Genomic DNA, 16,059 nt, shown 5'->3' on the forward strand with positions numbered 1-16,059 from the left:
CGGGTAATAATGGACAAAAATCACCATACAACACCTCGAATAGACTAAATTGTTATTTCTAGACGCAGCAATTCGTGGATGGGCTGAACCCTCCACTTAGCGGCCGGCTTGAGTCGGATACTAAAAATGCCATCTACGAAGAGGTCTACTGCGCTGCCAACAATGTGTGACTGCAAACAGCAAGTAACAAGATAAAAGCTTTATACATCTTCGATTGTGTTGCCCCCCCCCCCCCCCTTCCTCCGACCCTCCGTTACTTTCCTGGTCCCTTAATCTGTGATCCAAGTCATCAAAAAGTGATTATAAAGTCTAAAAACAAACCTATTTAAGGAGCTGTAAGTACCTAGATATGACTTCACCCCCCCCCCCCCCCACTATATTTTTTTAGGCCCCATACATGCTTCAAACAGTGCGGCAGTGTGGCCACGATGTGGAGGCACTGTAAACTGTTGACAGGTGCCGTCATGATCTGGAGGAACTGTGGGCTGTCGAGAGTGCAGTCGGACCAGGAGTAACTGATGGGGTCAACAGGAGATCAAAAGGCGGCGAGTGCCGGCGTTGACGTCCAACAGCTGGCCGGCACCTGCTGGCGCTGAGCGCGTGGTGCATCTGTGCCGCTCCAGCGCCGCGCGGCCCGTTCATCACACATTAGAGCGACGCATCGGTCACCCGGGCCTCTCTTCAGCTATTCAATCAAGGCGCGCCAAAGCAATCTTCAGCGCGCCACGCGGCAGCCAATCAGCGTCCGTCGCGTCCTGCGCTCGGCCAATCAGCGGCGGCTTGGCCTCCACGGGCCGGTATCGAGCGGCGGCCGCGCGCCGGTCGGAGCTCGCCGGGCCGGCAACGCCTCCGTCGGCTCCGGTGGCTTCCCGTGCGCTCCTCGCGCACCGCAGACGCTACCGCGCCGCTTCCGCCGCGCGCGCCGCCCGACCCGCCGATGTCACGGCCGCTGGCGTCATCCGCGGACGGGCGCTGCGCTCAGCCCGCGCTGAAGACGCACGACGAGTCGGACGGCCCGGCCGACTCGGTCTCCAGGCTGGGGTCAGCTCAAACGCTGGAGGTCAGCGCCGACAGCAGCGGCTCGCCGCCCGAGGCCACCGTCGTCCGGCTCGGCCAGCACGCGGCGGAGGTCGCCACCAGGCTCGGTCAGTACGCGGGCGAGATCGCCGTTCGCTGATTGCTTCGCAGATGCCGAAGGGTGGGTCACGTGCTCTAGTAGTGTCATTGAAGTCTGTGTGATATTGCATTGTCGCTTGACGCTGCGATGGTGATGCAGGGTGTCCATGGACCGGTACAAACAAGGGGCACCTTGAAGCTCACTTGGACCCGCAATGCGAATTCGTTTGATTCGCTATCGTATTAACGTGTGTCTTATGTGGTCTAGATATGGTATGAGGGTGCTAAAATGAATGTGTCCCATAATCACTTTTATGTCATTTATTACTCGCCGTTGTGAGCATTCACACAACCTCGTGTGAGAAGTCCCAGTTGTCCCGTCCCCATGTAATTCCCACGAGCAGCAAGCATTCAACCTTTTCATTCATGCCGCATCGAATGGTATCGGACGGTATCGAAGGGCATCGGATGGTACCGGGAGGTATCAAAGGGCATCGGATGGTATCGGACGGTAGCGGACAGCAAAGGACGACACCGGATGCCGCATTCCCGAACCTTGAGTCCAGACACCTACCCAAGGGATGCGTCGTGGGTGGATTTCGTCTCTACCTTCTTCCGCTTATGCTTGTTACCACTTGCCCAGCGTGGTGTTGGCACGGACCGCTCGGGACCCATCCCAGTGCGTTTCCCCTCTCCCTCCCTCAGACGTGTGCCTGACTGCGTCCCTGCTGGCGCCCGCAATACCGAACCAGGCGCCAAGCTTCTGTAACAGTCGGCTTCGCACGGCGTGCTCAGTAGCTGACCATCATCAATCTTGCGGGGGCACATCTCGACGGCGCGCGCCGGCGGCCGGCCGCCCTGACGCCTCGCAGCCGCCCCCGCCCAGCGCGCCGCCTCGCCCGGGCCTGTCCAGCACGCGGCCGCCCTGGTCCCGGCTCCGGGTCAGGGCCAGGGCTGGCGCCTCGACGGCCAGGGTCGCCGCGCGTCGCTGCGAGCCGGCGGTCGAGCGTTACATCCGGCGTATCCGGCGCGGCGCGGCGCGGCCGCGCGGCGGTTCCGGCAGCCGCCACCGCTCATCAATCCGGCTCACTCGTCAGCGGCGTCGCACTGTGGCCCCGTAAACAGGGGCCGGCGGCGCGCGCAGCCGGCGCCCCGCCCAGGCGGCGGCCACTGCGGCGCGCCGCCGTGACCTCATCTGTGTATCAGCCGGGCCGGCCGGCCGCACCGGGTCCAGCGCGCCGCCGCGCTGACCTCTGACGTCACGCGGTCATCGACAGACGAGCCGTCATCTGAGGACGGCGGCGGCGTTCGCCGGCGCCCCCCCCCCCCCCCTCACCTGCCGCACCGGGCCGGCGTACGCTGGCGGCAGTTACGGCGCAGTTACGGTCGGACCGTGACCGGGCCGGCTTTGTCGAGCCGGCGAGCTGCGCACACCGCCGTCGCAGATAGCGTCGCTCGTTACAGATACCGCCATACGTTTATGCACGGCATAATGGCTTCGGTCGGGCCCTGGACGTGTTATCGACGCATCGGACAGCTTCACGGGCGTTTTATGACGGTTTTATTAATTTTCTAACCACTCGTGCGGCGGCGGTGGCGCCGGGCTCGCGGTGTCGCCTTGGACCGGGCAGGGGCGGGTCACGGTCCCAGCTCGGCCGCAACGGGTCTCTAGTGTACCCCGCACCCCCGCTGCCCCGTTGCACCCTCGCACCCCTGCTGCCTCTACAGCACCCCGCACCTCCGCTGCCTCCACTGCACCCCTGCGTCTCCACTGCACCCCGTACCTCCACTGCGTCCGCTGCCTCCACTGCACCTCAGCGCCTCCACTGCACCCCGCACCTCCACTGCGTCCGCTGCACCCCCGCATCTCCGCTGCCTCCAATGCACCCCCGCGTCTCCACTAAGACCTCGACTCTGAGCTCGACTGTCGGAGGGTGCTGCCGACTCGTTCGCTCATTGCTGTCCAAAGGTGACATGCAACTCAAAATGTTGGGAGAGCATTAGAAATTACCGCAATCAGCGCCTTTTTCCAATTTTCTGCGTCATTAGTCCCAGAGGAAGCCCCGTGTTATATCATCTCATTCAGGGGTGTGCTCAAGGGCCAACTGCGACCTCAGAATTCGTCAAGAAACGTGTCTTTACCTGAACCGGACCCACTTCTCTCTCAAAGCTGGAGATGGGGGGGGGGGCGGGGCTGGAGCCCAAATTGGAGGGGGGTTAGATCCCCTCAACTGAATAGGAAACTGCATCCTTTTGGACAGCTTATGGTTAATATCTTTTGAGCACAACGAAATGGTATACGGGGAGCACTTCCGGTTGAATCCTCCCTATTGCGGAACCCTGCATACTCCTCTGTCCCCACTCACTTCATTGCTGAGAGGCAGAAGCGCCAAACTGTGCTGAGAATGGGGACCCGAGTCTGGAAATCAGCCCATGCAAAATCCTGAGCTCAATTTGTCGTCGAATTTCGGCCGTACTGTTTCGAATATCAGTCAAGGTGTTCTACAGCTTCTTGTTGCTTTTGACTTCGGCGCTCGCCTTATGCTCAAGATGCATAACGTTGGGGCTCAAATGCTCCATAAGTTCCTGCTGTCCAATAACAATAACAAGCCAATAACAAGCCAACACCAAAGCCCAGCCCTATGATAAAACGGCGTCACAACCCCTAACCGTTTACAACGCATCGTGTCTGGTACTCCGTCTCAGTGCCTGGATCCAGTTGCCTTCACTTCAGATACGGTACTTGAAACGCTTCTTCCCCTTCTGGTGTTTTGACAGATGCATCCCGCCTATAACCGACGCTTCCCAACCCGTCCTGACGCTTCTAACATCACCACAGACTGCGGCATGCGACAGCAAGGGGAGAGGGGTGGATAACAGCCGCCCACCTTTCCGGCGAGACCCGCCCCCGGCGCTGGTCCCGTCTCAACAAGAACTTTACAGCCAGCGATAAAATTGCCGGTCTTACTAAGCCAATTAGCAGGCTTCCGTGACGGGGCGATTGTATCGACGCAGTGCGCGAATGGCATCCGCGTGCTTGCATTAGTGGTGCTCTCCCGCCGGATGGCAGAGCCCCCTGCGGTCGTACACCGAAGCTCCGAGGAAGTGGTGAAGGCGGGGTCGAGTGGTGACTGCTCGCCGACGTCGGGCGGCGAGTTTGTGGCGGAGCCGCCGTGTCGTATCGTTGAGAGCATCTTGGTAATTTTATCCGCCGATAATGACGTTGATGCCAATGGTTGACCATCTTATATATTTCACATCCTTTAATAAGCTGTATCGGTTGACCAGTGCTCAACCTCAACCAGTGCGGGTGAACTTCCCTTCCCAATTGTTTTAACGCTTTGGATCAAAGCTCGTTTCACACCTAGGGAGCTAGGTGGAGAATACTAGACAAACAAAACACAAGCGCACGTCAGGCACGAGCGACTATTGCGCGATCAAGTTACCGCAGATGTACGGGTGGTAGAGTGACCGTTACATGGGGGTTCTTCTCCAGGAATGGAGGTGGAGGTGTCGTGCGACAGCACGGAGCAGCTGACAGAGCGGTGCTCGCCGCCGCCGGCGGCCAAGCTGGCCGGCGACGGCGCTCTCAGCGCCGCCCAGGACCCGGGCATCCGCCGCTACCGCACCGCCTTCCGGCCCGACCAGATCAAACGGCTCGAGGCCGAGTTTCTCAAGGACAACTACGTCAGCCGGCCCAAGCGCAACGAGCTGGCCACGGAGCTGGGTCTGGCCGAAGGCACCATCAAGGTACGGGAATAGGGCACCGGGCACTGAGAGAGCTGGGTCTGGCTGAAGGCACCATCAAGGTACAGGAACAGGGCACCGGGCACTGACGGAGCTGGAGCCTGGCCGAAGGCACCATCAAGGTACGGGCATGGGTCACCGGGCACTGACAGAGCTGGGTCTGGCTGAGGGCACCATGAAGGTACGGGAATAGGGCACCTGGCACCGACACTGACGGAGCTGGGTCTGGCCGAAGGCACCATCGAGGTACGGGAATAGGGCGCCGGGCACTGGCAGAGCTGGAGTCTGGCTGAAGGCACCATCAAGGTACGGGAATGGGTCACCGGGTACTGGCGGAGCTGGGGCCCTGGGCATTCACGCTGAGGATGGGGGGGGGGGGGGGCGGATCTGGTCCGTAGCCGATAGACACCATTAGGGCGCGGTAGGCATCTGGCTTCAAACAGGCATACTGCCGGATAATAGATCTCTTGTGACTGAACCTACTCGAAGAGGACTTAAAGAAGCTCATTAAATAATGACTTCTCGTCTTTCGAAGATATTCGTGAAGCACCTTTCGACGTTCACTTCCCGCGAAGCAGTCCCTTCACGACACAATCTGGCGTTCCGTCATGTGAATGTGAGAATATCATAGCTGTACCTCCGTTGCGAAAATACTCAGTTATGTAGCTGCAGACCGGATTGGCTTCCAGTCTACGATGGCTTGGTTTTTAGCGTGTGCCACGGTTTCTTTTTTTACAACCAACACGGCTGGGCACTTGAATGTGTTGAATTATCTTTGTTCCTACCTTATTCTTGCTATGATGTACGTCCCTGAATGCCTTTGTTGGGGCTACTGTTGCATTACAGCGGTAGAAACCGGGCCAACGTTACCCGATAACGTTAACGTTGATAATAACAGGCGTAACAACGGATGTTTACCGCTGTGAAAATCGATCCCAGGCCTTCCAACCCATGGTCTAACGCCATGGGATACTCAGTGGCTGGCGCGTATATCCAAGGACTGTGTTCACTTTCTTAATGTGTAATTTTGGTTAAGGGCAGTCCGTGTTTCGTAATAGCAATGTAAAAACAACTGCGCAAAATGAACGCGGCTGTTGACGCGCCCTAAGCCTAAATAACAACAATAGCGATGTAATACAAAGAAAGCGTAACTTGGTGGCTTCTGTTCAATCAAACACTTGGTCCCTCCTCACGGAGTGTCCGGCGTGTTAGCGGGTGGTCAATTTTGACGGATATTCTGCGTGCCGCCAGGTGTGGTTCCAGAACCGACGTATGAAGCACAAGCGGCAGCAGATGACAGCCTGGCCGCTTGACCCGCGCTTCACCGACCCGGCGCTGGCCGCCATGATCCTGCAGGCGGCCGTCGCCTCCGGCACGTACCCGTACGGCGGCGTGGCCGGCCTGGCGGCGCCGCCGCTGTCCTACTACAGCCCGCTGGCCGGCTCTGCCAAGTGTCGCTTCTCGCCGTACGCGCCGCTGCCGGTGCGGACCGCAGCCGAGCCTGGCGGCGGCCGGCTTCCTGCTGCCGCCGCTGGACGGCTGCCGGCCGCCGCTGCCGCCGCCGGCGCCGCCGCTGCCGCCAGCAGTCAGCGCCGCCGCCGCCGCAGCAGCCGCCGCCGCCGCCCTCTCACCGGCCGTCTCCTCCGAGCAGAGCAGCTTCTTCAGACCGTTTGAATCTGTCGTGGCTAAGGATGGCCGTGAATGATGTTTAGTTGTCAGCTGTTTTGCCTGCAACGAGGCTCTACCTCCCTTCAAATTGTGTTGGCTGGTGTGGACAACGTAAGTCGCTCATTGGAAATCGCGGGCCCGGATTTTGGAACCCATAGTGGCAGAGGGCGGTGGCGAAACCAGCTACCTGTGATTTAGATCAAGCGTGATATCTGTTAATAGTCATTTATGATCTGTATTGTTGGATATCGTGAAATAAAAACCTTGATAGGGTTGACAGAAGTCGGTTTAAGGAAGTGCTTACTTGGCGACTAACCCGAAAAATTTGGTGTCAGATTGCGTTGCATGCATGACAAAGTATTGCCTCCGCAGAGCCAGGAGGAAGCACGCGGCCCTTCGAGATAGCGCGGTGCGGCCAAACGTCGCCATCTAACATTCGTAGGCGACCACTTGTCGCATATTCTGCGGGATTTGTACGCAGCACAGTCCACTCTGTGGGCCAGGACACCCTGTAGCCCCCCTCCCCCCCCCCCCCTCTCACCCCGAGACGTGTGTTCCGACGGCACCACGGAGCCAATTGTACGGTGAAAGGGAGTTTGGGACGCGATTAATTTCGGCGCTGGCTGACCGGCCGGCGGGGCCGCCGCGCCAGAGACAATGCGCTGGCCGCGGCTGGCCGGGCCGGGCCGGCCGTTACGAGTCGGCCTCCTGTGGGGGCGGCAGCTGCTCCCGGGGTGGGCACCGTGGCAGCGGCGGGGGCGTCCCGCCGGGGCCGGGACAGCCTCATCAGAGCAGAGGTTATGATGTCAGGCCAGGGGGACACAGACAACCTCATCAGAGCAGAGGTTATGATGTCAGATCATAGGGACATGGACAGCCATATTAGCGCAGAAGTCGTGATGTCAGACCAGAAACACAGAGAGAATGTCCTCATCAGTCCAGAATTTATTATGTCAGACCAGAAGGATACAGGCAGCCTTATCAGAGCGGAGCTTATGATATTATACCCGATGAACACAGACATCCTCACCAGCGCAGAGATTATGATGCCAGATCAGAGGGACACAGACGGCCTTATAAGCACAAAATTTATTATGTCAGATCAGACAAAACATGCGACTCAATCAGAGTAGACGACAAAGGCAAACTCATGAGATCAGGATCATGAGACTGGGCAGTCAGGACATGACATGAGACTGGGAGACGGGACATGAGATCATGGGACTGGGCATTCATACCATAGCGGGACGCAGTGGGCAGTCTGACCGTAGGGCAGTCTGATTGCGTGTTTGGTCAAAATCAATACCCGTTATCAGATGTGACGGGGCCCACGCAGACCACATCACGAGCTGCCAGGTGTGACGGAGCCCACGTGGACCGCGTCACGAGCTGTCAGGTGTGACGGAGCCCAGGCAGATCGCGTCACGATGCTTTCCTGGAGTGGGTCACGCAGCCGAACTCAAACGACGTTGACACAAACTGCCGGCGAAACCCGAAATAAGACCCAAGAGATTGGGTTAAATCACACGGCGCTTGGAGTTGTTAGATGCTCCATTTAACAAATTTCCACTCTTACGGTGCTGTTTTGTGATCTCGAAGTATGAAAATTTTGCCATCGGCAAATGTCTTTCGTTTTCTTTCCCTATTCCCCAGAAGTATCCCCAAAATCCACGTTCATGGTTGTACAATTCCGCTGCCAGTCGCTGGAAGAAAAGCAAAGCAGTCACTCGGCTACATCTGATCGCAACTTCGTCAGATCATCGTTATTAAGCACTGGTCAGCGGTCGATGGTGATGTCAGATCATGGCCATTGAACACTGGTCAGTGGTCGATGGCGATGTCAGATTATGGCCATTGAGCACTGGTCAGTGGCCGATGGCGATGTCAGATCATGGCTATTAAGCACTGGTCAGTGGCCGATGGCGATGTCAAATCATAGCCATTGAGCACTGGTCAGTGGTCGATGGCGATGTCAAATCATAGCCATTGAGCACTGGTCAGCGGTTGATGGCGATGTCAGATCATAGCCATTAAGCACTGGTCAGTGGTTGATGGCGATGTCAGATCATGGCCATTGAACACTGGTCAGTTCTCGATGGCGATGTCACATCATGGCCATTGAGCACTGGTCAGTGGTCGATGGCGATGTCAAATCATAGCCATTAAGCACTGGTCAGTGGTTGATGGCGATGTCAGATCATGGCCATTGAGCACCGGTCATTGATCGATGGCAATACGGCGAACATAGTACGTGTCTAAGACCATTGGATTGGCCACAATTTGAAGTTCTGCGTTTTCTGTCCCATCGGCCCTGGATTTTTTTAAAATTTGGTTCAGATCATTCTAAGAAGAAGGCAAAACAGAACCAGACCATCGTGGAAATTAATTATATTTTTATATTACCACAGGCTGTTTCTATAGCCCGGCTAGGTGATTGTTAATGAAAAGCTCTCACTGCAAGTGGGAAGACTGTGTGCTCTCGTCCCACCCCGTCCCATTTTCTACGCCAATAAAGTGGTAACATCAGCCATTTGCCTTCCGGCTATTCAGCTTCAATATACCAGTGGGACGCTGATAGCGTATCAAGCACGCAACGCTGTAATCTGCGGTGACAGTAAGATCTAAACATACGACCTCGTCAACCATCCGAAACGTAATTTTACACGAGACGAGACAGCCTTATTCTCCTGACCCATCCGACAGCAGAATCGCTGGACGCCGTACAGCCGCCGGGCGTGTGACCCGGCCAAGACGGGCGGTGGCGTCCGCGGTCTGGTCCGCGGTCTGGTCCGCTCCCGTCTGGTCCGCTTCCGTCCCCCGCCGCCGGGCGGCCCGGTCCTCGCCCGGTCTGCTTCGGTCTGGTCCGCTTCCGTCCGCCGCTGCCGGGCGGCCCGGTCCTCCGCCGTCTGCGGCGGGCCGGGCGGTCCCCGCGCCGGGCCGCCGTCGTCCGTCGGCCGCCCGCCGCGCCACGATCGCCGTTTTATCGCCGCGCTGGGGGGCGGGCACGTGCAGGCGACCCGTGGCCGGGCGCGGGCGACACGCGCTGAGATTTAAGTGTCGCCCACCCAGCTGCAGCGCATTGTCACCCGGCCTGGCCGTCCATTACCCGCTGAATGCGGGCCATGATGGCCCGGCGACCCGCTGGAGCCGTCCCCTGGAGAGGAGCTGGAGCCATCCACTAGAGAGGAGCTGGAACCGTCCCCTGGAGAGGAGCTGGAGCCGTCCCTGGAGAGGAGCTGGAGCCGTCTACTGGAGAGGAGCTGGAGCCGTCCGTTGGAGGGGACTGGAGCCGGCCGTTGGGGAGGGGCTGGAGCCGTCCGCTGGAAAGAAGGAGCTGAAAATGACCGAGATGTGCTGAAAATGACTTACGAGGAGCTGGAGAGAAGCTGGAAAGGAACTGGAAGCGGCTGAAGACGGCTGGAGATGATGGAGAGAGCTGGAGCAGCCCTAAGCAGCACTCTTACTCGTTCCAGCTGGAACAGACCGGACCGGATGAAGCTCTTGACGATCTTGATGCAACACTTCCGTAATGTCCATGCATTCACCACCGCACTCTGGAAGCAGCGCACTGCAGAAAGGAATTTAAAACCGCCTTCCAAATATAGCCTACGGCCTCGCATGTAGTAAGTTATTTCCGAATGACTGGTGGCTTAGGCTCGCACGTTCCTCCCGATTACATCCCTGGCACTACAGCGTCTTGAAAGTTAAAACAACATCCATGCACGTACCCGCATCATCTTGAGAGGCGCCCGGGGGCCCGCGGACTCTGGACCGCAAAACAGGCGGCCAGTGCTGACCGGCGGGCGCCCTTTACTCGCGCCATGTTTGTTTTTGCTAACCTCGCGACAACACGGAGGCCGCGTTACCCGGCGGGCGCGATGATCCCAGGTATTTCGTCACAACGCAGACGTCACGCTAACAATGGCGCCGTTCCATAAACTATTACGAGTCGGATCATGTCATTGTTTTACGGACTTGAATCAGCTCGGGGAAAAGCCGCCGCGCATTTCGATGACGTCACTAGGGTATGCCAGCTGATCAGGTCGGCGTCCCGTGTTTGTTTATTTGCCTTCATCTCCGCCGCTGCTGGTCATTTCCGGCCGCCAGCATGCCTGTGGCAGTGAAGCGCCCCGTCCCGGAGGGGTCAGCCTCGGGGGTGTCGCGTCTTCGGCGGCGACTCCTCGCAGGGGTGTCGCCTGTCCAGCGGTGACTCCTCGCAAGGGTGTCGCGTCTTCGGCGGTGACTCCTCGCAGGGGTGTCGCGTGGCCGGCGGTGACTCCTCGCAAGGGTGTCGCGGCTTCGGCAGTGACTCCTCGCAGGGTTGTCACGTCTTCGGCGGCGACTTCTCGCAGGGGTGTCGCGTCTTCGGCGGCGACTCCCCGCAGGGGTGTCGCCTGTCCAGCGGTGAGTCCTCGTAGGGGTGTCGCGTCTTCGGCGGTGACTCCTCGCAGGGGTGTCGCCTGTCCAGCGGTGAGTCCTCGCAGGGGTGTCGCGTCTTCGGCGGCGACTTCTCGCAGGGGTGTCGCGTCTTCGGCGGCGACTCCTCGCAGGGGTGTCGCCTGTCCAGCGGTGAGTCCTCGCAGGGGTGTCGCGACTTCGACAGTGACTCCCCGCAGGTGTGTCGCATCTTCGGTGACTCCTCGCAGGGGTGTCGCGTTTTCGGCGGTGATCCCTTGCAGGGGTGTTGCGTGTCCGGCGGTGACTCCTCGCGGCAGTTCTCCACTTGAGCTCGGTCACAGGGGACGAGCCGGGCCGGGCCGGGCCGGGCCGCGGGGGTCAACGGCGGGCCGCGAGGGTCAACGGCTGGCGCAGCTTTTACGGCCTCATTACAGCCGGCGAGCAGGGCTGGTCTTGTATGTCGCCCCCGACAGCGACCGCTGGGAGGAGCGCAGCGACCAGTTGCATAAGATAGGCAAGCCGTATTGTTATACAGTGCACGCGCCGTAAAATCATAAATCTCGTGTTCAATCAACGTCAGGGTATTTATTGGCCGCCGCGTGTTTTGCACTATTCATGTCGACCAGGCGGTTGCAAAAACTGCACGGGATAACGATTCTTAACTGCTGAATCTGTCATGCATGGGAGCGCTGGGTGGCCCGGGAAGACCGAGGGTGCACCGAGATGACCTGCGTTCTGAGCGGCTGCCTCCAGCCAGCGGCCTGACGTTAGCCGCTGCCCTCCAGCGACAGACGCCGCCGCCCTCGTGGAGGCATCCCAGCGCGCTCGTGTTCGCCCTGAGGTGGACACTCTTACTGACTTTTCTTGGACGCTGTGATGTACCTTTATGTTGGATGGTACGTAGAGAAAAGTATTTACATGCGAAATGAAGGACAAAACCAATGATAGGAGCATTTTAAAGTGTAGGTACAGTGGTGTGTACGCCAAGCGCATTGGTACGAAGGCGCAGATATCTCTCTTCAAACATCCCGTAAACCATCTGATCAGTTTATTTGTTGTTTCTGTTCTTGACAGTTGAGTCATATCTTTTCTACTCATTGGTGGGTCCCTCCATCTGCATACCCCCAGTGTTACCGTATGTGAACCATCCGATCGGTCTATTTGTTGTTTCTGTTCTTGACAGTTGAGTCATATCACTCCCACTCAATGGCGATTGCTCCCATTTGCATAGTCTCGGTGTTACCATATCTAAAAGAGAAGATCATATTCGCATAATTTAATATTAACACACCTCGCCAGGCGCAAAACTAAAGGCTTTTACCTGCGACAGCTGCACAACTTGTGCATGTTTGATATCAAGCACACCAAATTTTCCCCCGTTGTATGTGGGTGCATATGGGTGAGCACATACGTGTGTGTGTGTGTGTGTGTGTGTGTGTGTGTGTGTGTGTGTGTGTGTGTGTGTGTGTGTGTGTGTGTGTGTGTGTGTGTGTGTGTGTGTGTGTGTGTGTGTGTGTGTGTATGTGTGTGTGTGTGTGTGTTTTGCGTGCCTAGATGGCTGCAGTAGCTGTAGCCATGATCCCTGCCCGCTGGACCGACGGCTTCCTTCTGTGGTCCGCCGCCGGGACGGGCGTCACACGTAAATTATTACGTCACGCTAGATGACCGCGAAGGCACCCCGTCGTCGTGTTGACATCAAGTTTGCTCGGCCGTCGAGTGGCAGTGGCACGGGCGCGACATGCACACATCATGAGCAGGCCTTGTCTCGCCTCCAAACGCGCTCTGCTGTGCTAACCAAGCTTCGTTTTGGGCTGTTTGAACGGCGCCGGTAGTAGTGCCAGCGGACTGTAAGTTACCATGAATGCCACTGAGTAATTTCATATGTGCCTCACTCACGCGCATTTGCTTATCGTTACTACTAACAGGAAATTGCCGATTCTTTGTGTCGCATTCGCTCTTCTTTTACTCAGCCATTCACATTTCTTAGGAGGGGTGCTGCAGCGGCGCAACGTTATGTCCCTAACATGGATGTTAATGTTATGTTATACGTGCCACGGCGCACAGGGACAGGCATTTGCTATCGCCCAGTCATCAGTGAAAAGGTAAATGTGCACGAACGGGTTGTGAAATGGCAGTGTCTATTCTTCTTGGAATGCATACACCGAAGGTGTGAACTGTGACCAGAGCTCGGCTATTATGGTTCGGCAGATATACCTTACTATCCGATGTAGTTCTCATCAACGCTTGATCTTGCTTCCACACATCGATTCCTTTCCCACAAGATTTAGATCAAGAAACACAAAATGGTATTCGAAAACTTCAGGGCATAGCTAAGACGAGTAAACGAAGCAGATTGACTACGAATTTGTTTTTGTTATACCGCTCGCATTCCATACTTGTTGGTTTTCTGACGAATCTTTATTTCATGGTTTCGTGGCTTGTATCGTAGAAGTACGAGCAGCATCCAAACCAGCCACCAACCCACTACTAGCCACACTCATCATTGCTAGCACATGTCGAGCTTCACATTTCACCTGTACAGTTGCCCAAAAAGAAGCCAATAAGCTGATTATGGCTTGAGGGCCTATCTGATTATGTCACACCTTAAGGCTTGATTTATCTTCAACCTTGCATTTATGCGATGTTTAAGTTCATCACGTAGGTTTATCGTGGGTATTGTACTTTTCATCACTCAGCGTTCCAAATCAAATAAAAACCAGCCGCAGAACCGCCTAGTCAGTCAATGTCTCACCTGTCCAATAAGCTGATCATGGCCAGATATATTTCCTGATTATTCCAGCCCGCTAATTCTGACACCTTACATTTATACGATGTAAGTTATCACGAAGATTACCAAGTAACCTTATCACGAGGGAGTGTGCTATTCATCATGCAGCGTTGCAAATCAGATAAAGATCAAACTTCAACCGTCCGGCCTATCACCTTTTCATCTCATTCTAACCGTCTCACCCACCATGCTCCACCAGCAGGCTCCCCTAGACAGCGCACCAATTGCCCCAGCCGGGGCCGGGCCGCTTCCGCCGTCGCGCCCGGCTACCGATTTTCCCGCCAGCGCGCCGTCTCCCACCAGATTTGGCGCGCCGTGATCGGCGACGATTACGACTATTCCGGGCCATTTCTCGGCGCCGGAGATGTCATTATTCTCGCGCCAGCCGCGCCATTTTCTCGCCGCCGGCTCCCGCCGCCTGAGCCTGGTAATCCCTGGACGCCCATTACCTCCAAATTGAATCTGTTATAACACAATTAGGCTGAAGCCAGAGAAAATTAGCCTGTATCATTCGGGATTATTATTTAATAATTGAATATCAGTGGGTCGTGTCGGGGCTGGGGCGCGCTGAATTGTTAACGCGCTGACACTGCAGAGAGAGGGAAGAGGGCCGTGCGGGGCGGCGCGGTGGCCAGGGAAGGGTTACGCCACCTGCTGGCCTTGCCCACAGACAGCCCACGGCAGAAACCTTGGTCTGCGAAAGGTCGCGACATGGGGCCAAAAAGATGCTGCGCTAGAAAAGAAAAGATTCGCAACACCGTTAATTCCATGGAAGAGAGCTTCGATGACATCGTTGCCACCCTCTTGACCAGCGAAAGTCAGTGTTCTTTGATTTATACCGCTTGAATGTCAAAATACTGCCTTGGAATGGCTGGAACAGAATAGAAAAATGCAACATTTTAGCAAAAAAACCTGGGAAGGGATGTGTTCGGAAATATAAAAAAACGCTATTAGAGTTCATCCTCACTCCGTTATTCTGGGCACCTTTTATTCCGTTCCAAGTTCCAAGTCTTTCTTGCTGAGTTTCGTCGGCATGAGCACTCAGTGGCCACAGCAGGTGGATACACATCTCAAACCCTAAGCCATCCCCTTCACAGAGCATGCAACTTATGCTTGGGTGACTGCCTAAACGGTCCAGTCTGTAGGCTGACTGCGATTTGCCAAAATACTGGCATTTGTTAGTACTACATTTACTGGGCTACTACGACCTAGCCTGCGGACGGAGTGCGTTTTTGCTCCAATACGATTTGGTAAGTTTCTCACGTGCAGTGGGGTCTCTCCAGCGACCCGCAGGCCGGAATTCCTGCCACTGTCAAAGCTGGCTCTGATACTGCAGACGTCTCTCAGCGCAACAGCTGTCGGCGGCGGCTTCCGAACTGAGGCTCGCGTCCAGACGTGCACCAGTGAACTGGTGACCCCGCCCGCGCTCACACGCATATGATCAGAAGGTGAAGTAAAGAATGCCCATGGATTTACCGTATGGCCCCGCTGCCTGTGGGTTCACCCGATCCACGAGGGAATCTACTTCGCTGCCAGGGACGAGGCGAGTAAACAAATGGACAATTGTTAAAGCGATCGGCTGATCAGTGGCCCTCAAACTGGCGGCTGTATTACTACTGTGCCACTGTAGCCCAACACCGCAGCATTCGTGCCATGGTGGTGATGTCGCACCGGCATACGTCTATGGGCTGTACTTCAGACTGTCGACTAGTGAGCATTGGCAGCTCCTGGCACCAGTCTGTAGGCTGCACTTCGGGCTGCAGACTCGTGAGCATTGGCAGCTCCTGGCACCAGTCTGCAGGCTGCACTTCACACTGTCGACTTGTGAGCATTGGCAGCTCCTGGCACCAGTCTGCAGGCTGCACTTCACACTGTCGACTTGTGAGCATTGGCAGCTCCTGAGCATTGGCATCTCCTGCACCAATCTGCAGGCTGCACTTCAGACTGCCGACTTGTGAGCATTGGCTGCTCTGCGTGTTCGATTATTAACAGCGCCCGGTCAATGCCGAACACCGCTTGAAAGTCAGTCTATGCTTCGCATGTAACTGCTCCGCGGACTTTTCGCCCTTTTGAGTTTGGTTGGCTTTACGGAGAAAACAAATTGCATCAGCATCACAGGCTCTCTTGAACGTGACATAAGAAGTTCATGATTGGAACGCATCTTTTCGCCACACATGGAATGCTGTTACGGGATATCGTTTCGTTTCAAGGCCTTCCGTGTAAGCCTGAATGTTGATCAGCATCCGTATCAATCTGTCATATATCTTCGGCTCCTTCTTGGTAAATTATGGCATGCAATACTGTCAACAGAGTAAAAGTATGCCTCATCCTTATGACTTCTT

At 56.3% G+C, this 16,059-nt stretch overlaps 1 protein-coding gene across 1 annotated transcript; it reads left to right on the top strand.

Annotated features, from left to right (window-relative positions):
- Positions 1-909: 909 nt before the first annotated feature.
- LOC119100520 (segmentation protein even-skipped) lies at positions 910-6,568 on the top strand. Its single transcript, XM_037223606.1, has 4 exons — positions 910-1,145; positions 4,613-4,866; positions 6,115-6,345; positions 6,515-6,568. Exons 1-4 carry the CDS (start codon positions 938-940, stop codon positions 6,566-6,568), a joined length of 747 nt encoding a protein of 248 aa, XP_037079501.1. The 5' UTR covers positions 910-937.
- Positions 6,569-16,059: the final 9,491 nt, after the last annotated feature.

This window comes from Pollicipes pollicipes, unplaced genomic scaffold (genome assembly GCF_011947565.3).
Source record: "Pollicipes pollicipes isolate AB1234 unplaced genomic scaffold, Ppol_2.1 Scaffold_4881;HRSCAF=5763_pilon_pilon_pilon, whole genome shotgun sequence".
Lineage (NCBI taxonomy): Eukaryota > Metazoa > Arthropoda > Thecostraca > Pollicipedomorpha > Pollicipedidae > Pollicipes > Pollicipes pollicipes.